This window comes from Alosa pseudoharengus, unplaced genomic scaffold (genome assembly GCF_046254945.1).
Source record: "Alosa pseudoharengus isolate Yale_2024_CS ecotype anadromous, Long Island Sound unplaced genomic scaffold, YU_APseudo_1.1 YU_APseudo_1.1_scf_23, whole genome shotgun sequence".
Classification (NCBI taxonomy): Eukaryota; Metazoa; Chordata; class Actinopteri; order Clupeiformes; family Clupeidae; genus Alosa; species Alosa pseudoharengus.
The window spans coordinates 23348606-23357818 of record NW_027468685.1 but is presented as its reverse complement, the minus strand read 5'-3'; the positions used below and the strand labels follow the sequence as shown (position 1 = coordinate 23357818).

The following is a 9213-nucleotide window of genomic DNA, read 5'->3' as shown; positions in this document are numbered from 1 at the left end:
TTTGTCTGAAAGTAGTGTGTAGAAAGTTGAAGAGTTTAGGACGGGTAAAAGACTACATTCAGTGTTTTAGTAGGGGACACTCAGTCCTGATTCCTAAGAAAATGATCTTGGATGGTTTCAGCTTGTGCCATGAACAGATTGAAGCGGTCTGCATTCCAAATATTTAAGCTTTGTAGGAGGAGGATTTGCTATATTAGACAAATTAAGGTGTTACATGGTTTTTTCAGCTGTTGAAGCCAGTCTATGACTATAGAATGGCCATCTGCTCATTGACTAATCACAGTACATAATGAAGTGTTGCAGGCTACCAAAAAACATACCGAGTTATTTAGAAAAAATAAAAACCTTTAAACTAAGTAATTTAGTAGGCTGTGACTTGAGCAGTTTTACCAATCACTTCTTCAGAGAAACAAACACATTCCCCAGGGCTTAGGCCTAACTGACAACTTCAAGAAAATGTCTGTGGCTTTAAGGCAAACTTAAGTGTAAAATATGTTCTGATGAATCACATATGGGAAAACGTAAAAAAAAACCTGCACCTCTGATTTACCACTGATACTCTGACTTAATGAATGGACAAGACATTATTGATACAAATATTAAAACTGGGTCAAAGAAAAATAAATCAACTTTAAAACAAGTGGAAACAATAACAGAATATGGCACTGACTCCGATCAGAGACCAAAAGAAAGAAGGAAAATGTAAGTGGGGATATCCTGCTGGGGATACATGGAAGTGTGGGTTGTAAGGGGAAAAGCTGTGGTTCGGATCCAGATCCTGCTTTCCGATCCTGGCTCGGTGGATTGGAAATCAGGGATGCGTGTTGTGTTGCATTGCAGCCCCCCTCCCCCCACCTCAGATTTCCGGGGACCAGAGGGATTCGTCCGTTGCGTGTCCTCCTTACAATGAACATTTGCGGCGAGAAAGCCTCGAGTCTTGTCGGCTGGTTTATGCATTCGGGATATACATTTTGAAGAAGTCTCCTGCGGGTAGGAGAGCGTGTGAGGCGTTTCCCCATGAGGGCTTGTCGAGTGTGCGAAGTTCCCCAGACACCGCTCCTGGCCTGGCACCTTTTTCTGTCATCATTGGCAATGTGCTGAGTGGAAGACAAAGAGTCTGGGACCTCCCTTTGCCCCCTTTCCCCCCCCTGCTTCTTTTAAGGGGATGGAGGGGGCATTTTAGCGGGTCCTGTGTGGTCCTCCTCTCAAAGTAGTCTCTCGGGGCCCCCTGTGGTCGGTCGGTCGGCCGACAGGGGGCGCCAGTCTTGTCAGAGCCTCTCGATCTCCCTGTATTTCTTGCGGAGGATGGAGACCTGGTCCTTGAACAGGACCGGGTCCAGTCTCATTTGGGAGTGCACCAGAGGCATGCCGCCAAACCAGCTGGCGAACTTGTTCATGCAGGTCTGCCGCTGGGCAAAGTGGTCCGGGTCGGCCCAGCGAGATGCCCTGGAGGACTGCGAGGAGGAAGGACAAGAGACAAAGCACATGGTCACCGTACTGGACAACTTGCACTGAATTTCAGCACTGAGGTATTTTGGCCTCAGACCCACAGCTACAGTCAGATGTCTGTGAAACTAGTTTTTGTTGGCCATTAGGTGTAGGTGCATTCAAGTGTTCTTAACGTAATCTCACAGATTTTGGTCAAACAGATGGCACAACTTCCATTGATTTACTCAGTAACTCAAGCATGCATAACTCACAAGCCAACCTTCCTCATTAATTTTTAATCATCTTCACCATACAATTGTTTTGTTATGGTAACCTAAGGGTAGAAAAGCTCTTGGTGGATAAAAGTTATATGATTTTAACCTTAAACTACCTCCTAAAAACACTGGCTTACAATGATTAATTAGCAGAAGACGTAATGATGTTTCAAGAAGGAAAATGGCCTAGGGTGTTTGTGAAATGAGTTATGGGAACAGGTCATGTTTATGCACCTCCTAGATCACACAATTTACTGATCTTCCCTTTCCTTGGGTCAGTTGGGATAAAACAGGCCAAAGCACAATCAAGAAGTCAGATAACTCTATTGTTCAATCCTCCACCCAGCCCATGATTAGACAAAGCCCCACACACCTGCCCCATCATGGTCTCCTTGTACTGCTTCTTTTGGGTGACCTTGATCGGAGGCAGCCTGGTGACCGCTGACACCAGGAAGTTCATGAGGATGTCTTCACAGTTTGCCAGCTGGTCCACCATGCTTTTCAGGCTGCTTGGCAGAAAGTGGGTGTACAGGTAGTGGTAATATCTGTGAGGGAGACAGAAGGCAAAACAGACTGAGTAAAACGGCATAGAAACATTACCCGTACAATCTCAAACATGATTAGCAGTATTAGCAACTTTAATCGTTTAGCTTTGTAAGTGGGTACCTCATAACTATAATCTCGGGTTCAACGTCAGAGGAGAGAGCAAGTTAGAGACAGATTCATAAACAAAATCTGACTGCAATGAAATCTGATTTCAGATGACAAAATATGATCATAAATAAGCCTTGATGACATTTAAAAAGCCCTTTTACTATATATTATTATGTTAATTAAATGCCGGCGCTGTGTTGATGTGGTACCTATGGTAGATGGCCGCTCCTGTCAGGACCATGGAGTAGTCATTTGTCCACTTGGAGGTGTAGCCCCAGCGCTCCTTGTTGCTGTCCCAGAAGTGGCTGCGGGCGGGGTAGCCCACGATCCTCTCTGGGAAGCTCTGCCACACGGTGAAGGCAAAATCCACCTGAGGGGGAGGAGAGGGAAGGGAGATGTTAATACCCCCCTCACCTGAACAAACAAACACAGGGGGGACAACATAATTGGCAAAAAAAAAGCAACTGATGGTCCAGGCACCCAGATTTCAAAGCCACAGCTGGGGAAGATCCCCCCCCACCCCACACACACACCTCTTTCTCTTGCTCATCAAAGCTCCTTGATTACCGAATAATTACAGAAAAAAAACATCAGATGCTTCAAAAGAGGAATAAAGGAAGAAATAACAGTCTGGCAGGCTTATACCAGAGACCAGGTTGGAGATAAAATAATCAACTGAGTCTCAACCAGCTCTGCTGACGCACAGCTCTAAGAGCCAGGCAGACTAAACATCTGGGTGTGCACCTCTGCCAAACACAGAGAGTGAGTGGAATAGAGGAGAGAGGGAGGGAGAGAGAGAGAGAGCAAGCCAGCATGATGGAGAAAACAAGATTTTTTTCAAGGAATAACAGGAAGGGTAATTTCCTTCTTTTCCAAATGATATTTAGAAACACCACCAATCCTGATTAAAGGAAACATCTAAGGGGAGAGGGTGAGGAAGGATGTGGATTTGGGAGTCTGTGTGTGTGTGTATGTGTGTGTGTGTGTGTGTGTGTGTGTGTGTGTGTTGAGTGAACTGGCGACATGAAGGATGAAACCGGCTGGCTCTTATCTGTGAGAGCTGGATCGGTCAAAGCCACTTAAGGTGATTTCTCGCTGGGACTGAGAGTCAGAGGTTGACCGACTGTGAGTGTCTGAACAGACAAGTTTGATAAGGGGAAAATGTCTCATTGTCAAGCTGCCTGAGATGAAGCTAAAAAAGTAACTATGAAACACTATGAAACCCAGTATGTGGGTAACAGTATGTGCTTGCATGTTTTCCATGGTTAGTTCTAGCAGTAGTGGTGGTATACCCTTGTGACTGCTTGCTAAGCTACTTCCCGTGGCACTTTATGCTGCGTGACAAAAAAAAAAGTAGGACAACAGGCAGACTTCATGTGGACTTAAAAACTAGATGGTGGTTAATATGGGTTGAAGGATCCCAGGATACTGAAAGAGGGAGGCGGGAGAGTGAGAGGAAGAGAAGGGCAATGTGTGAGGGAGAGGGGGAGGAAAGGAATTAGGGAGGGAGAGAAAGAAGGTACATCCTAACTCAAAAAGAGGACTCCAGCCAAATTGGAAATGGGAGGGGGGGGGGGATTGGAAGATTGTGGTATTAAAACATGAGTGAGGGAGCTGCAGAGATAAACAGATCAAGAATGGATGGATGGAGGGAGAGAGGGAGAGAGTGGGAGTGGGCGAGAGAGGAAAAAGAGAGAGAAAGAGATCTGGGGCAGCATGAGGAGTTAGTGCTGAGGGCTTAGAGGCCTGTGTGTGTGTGTGTGTGTGTGTGTGTGTGTGTGTGTGTGTGTGTGTGTGTGTGTGTGCTGACGCAGCTCCATCCAAAGCCACACTCAGGAACCTAGCCAAGCGGTGACATCACCACCCTCATCAGACTTAACCGGCACTTAGGTCAAACCACAGGCAGGGAGAGCGAGAGAGAGTGAGAGGCAGTGAGAGGGAGAGCAAGAGACACAGTGAAAGAATGAGTGAAAGTGGGAGGAAGAGAGACTGATTAAGAGAGGCAACAAGTTAAGACAAGTGAAAAGGGCTGAGGGAATAAAATGCGAACGACAGAATAAAATCCGAAGCGATGGAAGGATAGAGTGATAGAGACACGAGCAAACAGAGGGAGCCAGAGCGGTCAGTGGGGAACAGACAGCCGCCATGGAAAGAAACCAGAGGACACACACACACAAACACACACACACACACCTCTGTGGTAGACAGCACGGTGTAAACCAGAGGACACACACACACACACACACACACACACACACACACACACACACACACCTCTGTAGTAGACAGCACGGTGTAAACCAGAGGACACACACACACACACACCTCTGTGGTAGACAGCACGGTGTCCTCGTCCAGGCTCAACACGGCGTCTGTTTGGATGGTCTCATACGGCTGGAACCTGCTGCTCATCACCTGTAAACAACAGTACAGAGATCAGATTCACACATTGGCCAGGTCACACGTCAATCACAGCAAGCAGCCAATCACATTAAGCAAGGCATTATCTGCCAAAGAAATTACAATTCATTGCTGCCAGATCATGTTTTTGAACTTTTCAGAGACAGGAATGTCTCCTTTAAGTCTAACCCTGCTGGACTCAAAATATGGCTTGTGTTTAAATATTTACACAGTAATCTGGGGTGTACAGTGAGTAAATGGATGGGGGGTGAAAAGAGAGGGATAGAGAGAGTGAGCGAGGACGACAGCAGCAGAGAGAGGAGAAGAGATGTCAAGTGACAGCAGACTGGGAGGCACAGCTTGGTGCGCTGCTGAGTTGCGTAGGCTTTTTTTCTCTTCTTTTCAGATACGCTTTGAAGTAGCAACACAAAAACAACTTTGTGTGTGCTGTGTGTGAGAAAGAGTGTGTCTCACGGGTAGCGTGCCAGATTCAAAAAAAGCAGCTCTCCCACACGTTTGCGCCACGTATCTGTACATCTATATCTCTTTACCTCTCTCCAACTCGCTCTCTCTCCCTTTCTCTAAGTTTCTTCTCCCTCTCTCCCTCTGACATACATATGGCAAGAAATTCAGCAGCCCACAATACTAGCACATGGACTCCTCATAGCACATGTGCATACGCACACCCTGCACCCACCCACACACCCCCCCACACACACACACACACCCTCACAGGAGAGCAGCTTTGAACAGGAGGTCGGTCTTTTGCGAGGTTTGCCTTTGCTGTTTTCCTAACCCACGGTTAAATAAAGCGTGAGCGCAGATTTCAACATCATGAGCACACACAGGTGGCCCGTGTTTGTGCTGTAGGGGGGGCCTCTGACTGACACACATGCACACACACGCACACACCTCGGTTTTAACTGATCTAACAAGCAGAAAATCCTCCTGTATACAGATTTATCGATGAGTCAAAAACCCTACCGCACAGAGGGCCAGCCAGAGTCAACAAACACACAAGCGCATGTACAAATACAAAACACGCACACACAGACAGACAAAGACACACAAGCATGTGTACAGATACAAAACACTCACACACATACACACACACACACACACACACACACACACACACACACACACACACACACACACACACACACACGTGTAGTCCATTAGCTGCAAATGGATGCTGAATAATGAATGCAATACCAATTAGCAGCTTGAGCCAAACACATGCATGTATTATCCTCCTCTGTTGTCAAGAAGAGAGGGCAGCTTGTAGCCAAAAGCTGTCAAGGTCACCTCTACGCCTCACTACACTTTCTCTTTCTGTGGCGGCGCGTCACGGTCATATGACAGAACCTTGATATGCTGCTTACATGGTCTCAAATGACCTGAACCGCAACCTGTCGCGTGGTAAAAGAACTTTCCAGAAAAAGTAGGGTTGACGTCATCTGCTTGTTTTTCTGCTTGTTTACATGGGGGGGTTGAGATTCCACAGGCTGGACCACTGATACAGAGACTGGCTCGCATGTCCAGCTGTTGGGTAATACTATAGGGTCACTCATGAGGCAGCTGTGTGTGTATTTGTGTGTGTGCGCATGTGTGTGTGTGTGTCTGTGTATGGGTATGTGTATGTGTGAGCGGGTGTACTCTTCAAGGTGGAATCTGCCTGCAGTGCATTTCTCCACTTTTTTTTTTTTTTAACACGGCACACACACACACGCGCACACCAGGGAGTGAGCGAGTGGTTCTTTTTGAAAACTCTCCAAGCCCAAATTAGCTGAAATGTCAGCAGAGGTGTGAAGACGCACCGGGTGAGGGTCAAGGTCAGAGAGAGTGGAGGAGAGAAGAAAAAGAAAGGAGGATAGGAGCGAGAGAGAGAGATAGAGAGAGAGAAAGTACAACTGCAGTCACTGCAGTTATGCAGATATGAAGCATTTGACCTTTAACAGCGGCAGCCTCATGAACATGGCGAGCACATCTCTGCGTGGAGAGTGTGCTGAAGGAAACGAGTGCGATAAATAAGAGAGGGAAATAAGGTCAGCCAAAGCATAAAAGTGAGGCCTCCGAGCCTCCGGCACTGCCCCGTGGTGCCCCACCACAGGGGCCCCGCGCTGGCCCGACGGAGGCAGACGTAGTGGTGCGCTGCTCTGCTCTGTACACACGGCCCGCCGCAAACACAACAAACCGCAGCCGCCACCAAACACCCAGCGCCACACCAGGAGCCCCCTGAGACAGACACACGATCCCAGACGTCCTCCTCCTCCTCCTCTCTCTCTGTGTCTGTCTCTCTCCTTCTCCACACTTCTCTCCTCTGCTCCCCTTCTTTTACTCTGTCATTCCCTCTCTGTTTTTCTCCCTCCCTTTCTTTCTTTCTTTCTTTCTTTCCCTCCCTCCCTCCCTCTCTGTCCATTTCTCTCTTACTCTCTCGCCTTCCTTCTCTGCTTCACTCTCTCTTGCTCGTGCAATTGCACACTCCGTGCAGGCGAAAATGACAAGACTGCAAAGCAAGTTCATGAGGATCTCTCTTCTTCCCTCATTCCATTCATTCCTTTTTTTCTTCCCCCCTCTAACTCACCCTATCCCTTCTTTTTTTCCCTTCTCTTCCCCTGTGTCATGGAGAGGGGGGTACAGGGTGGCCTATATCTGCAGCAGTCTCTGCTAGCTTTATGCTGACTAGGCAATGCAGGGCAAGGCAGATAGGGCTAGACCGCTTAAGTGCACACCTGCTCAAGAGTGGTGCAGCGGCTTACATTAGGAGAGCTGTGTCTAAGAGAGGGTCGGAGAGTGTGTGTGTGTTTTGGAGAGGGGAGGGTGTGTCAGAGTGAGTGTGAGTATAAAAGGGTGTCTATGTGTGTGTGTGTGTGTGTGTGTGTGTGTGTGTGTGTGTGTGTGTGTGTGTGTGTGTGTGTGTGTGTGTGTGTGGTACCTTGTTCTCTCCCTCGATGACGACAACAGGAATCGAGGTGGCAGGCCAGTGGTGCTTGGCAGGGAGAGGCTTGTCACAGTTCCACAGAACGATGATCTGAAGGAGGAGAGGAAGAGAGAGAAAGCGAGAGAGAGAGGGGGGGTAAAACACATGAGTCATTCACACAACACAACACTTCCGACACTCTCCACACCATCTCACCTACCACAGATGGTGGCACAATTCCACTGTCACACTGGCATCTTCAGAGATGCACAAAAAAAAAACAATACCTCTTTCTCTCACACACACACACACACCATTGAAACTGCTTCCTTGTAACCAGACCCTGAAGCCCAACCACCCCCACCCCCCCCCCCCCCCAAAAAAAAAGCAGCAGTCGGCTCTTGACATGGAGTGGAAAGTGGAAAGAAAAGCCCAGATTGGCTTCGCTCTTTCAAAGGCTACGCTTTTTACATGAGGCATGTAATTACTCCACTGGTTAACCTGAGCCACTGACTGCTCCTACATTAGCCCTCATGAATGTTTGATGCGGGAGCAGAGAGAGAGAGAAAGAAAGAGAGAGAGAGAGAGAGAGAGAGAGAGAGAGAGAGGGAGAGAGAGAGAGAGAGATAGAGAGAGAGAGAGAGGAGAAAGGGGGAGGGGAGGGACATGTATGTGATGCCACATGGGCAGCCAAGCCAGTGGCCTGGTGGGGAACAGGGGAAACTGGGCGTTTATGTGGAGCTATACAGGGGGACACAGAGAGAGGGACACAGAGAGTGATGGCAATCTGAGAGCAGAGAACGATAGGATGACGAGCTCAGGAGAGAATGGAGGGAAACGGCAGAAGGGACAGAGCTGAGGCAAATACAGTCAGGAGCACTACAGAGTGGCAAAACAAACGTTGGCGTACGTACGTGTGTCTGAGAGAGTGAGTTAAAGTGAAACAAAAAACAAAACAAAAACAAATAAAAAGGGCACACTAAAAGAAGAATAAGAACGATACACTCGAGGAGTGAAAGACAAAGAGAGAACCGTTTGAGAGAACGTGCGGAAGAGAGCGAGTGACAAGAGAACCCTCGAGGCTCCCATGGCCCAGGACCAGGCCCACTCAGGGAGGCTCCGTGGCCTGGCTGGATGATGTGGGGGGGATGTGTCTGGCCACTGGCAGCATCAGGCCCTCCAACCATCTCATCATGAGCCCTCCAACCCTCATCTGAAATATGATTAGCCTTGCTTCCTTTCACTGATGAGAGCTGACACACAGATGGCGTTTCCATCAGGTTCAGTCATTTTATTAAAGTGAGTGAGTGTGTGTGTGTGTGTGTGTGTGTGTGTGTGTGTGTGTGTGTGTGTGTGTGTGTGTATGTGTGTGTATATATGTCTGTATTTATGCATGTATTCGTTAGATAATGTGTGTTTGTTAGTGTATGCATATGTGAGTGATTGGGGTGTATGTGTGTCTCCGTACACGCTCTCAAACATTTTTTGAAGTCGAACGGTACACATGTCCACACACAAACACACACACCCTCT

At 47.9% G+C, this 9213-nt stretch overlaps 1 protein-coding gene across 1 annotated transcript in view; it reads right to left on the bottom strand.

Moving 5' to 3' along the window:
- Nucleotides 1-539: 539 nt before the first annotated feature.
- ext1b (exostosin glycosyltransferase 1b) overlaps nucleotides 540-9213 on the bottom strand; it is a 66022-nt gene continuing 57348 nt past the window's right edge. The window contains exons 7-11 of the mRNA XM_076302096.1: nucleotides 7696-7791; nucleotides 4683-4772; nucleotides 2567-2727; nucleotides 2077-2248; nucleotides 540-1454 (exon numbers count right to left, since the gene is read on the bottom strand). Of these exons, the coding sequence (XP_076158211.1) occupies nucleotides 1269-1454; nucleotides 2077-2248; nucleotides 2567-2727; nucleotides 4683-4772; nucleotides 7696-7791 (705 nt within the window). The 3' untranslated portion in view covers nucleotides 540-1268. The remainder of the gene's footprint in view (nucleotides 1455-2076; nucleotides 2249-2566; nucleotides 2728-4682; nucleotides 4773-7695; nucleotides 7792-9213) is intronic.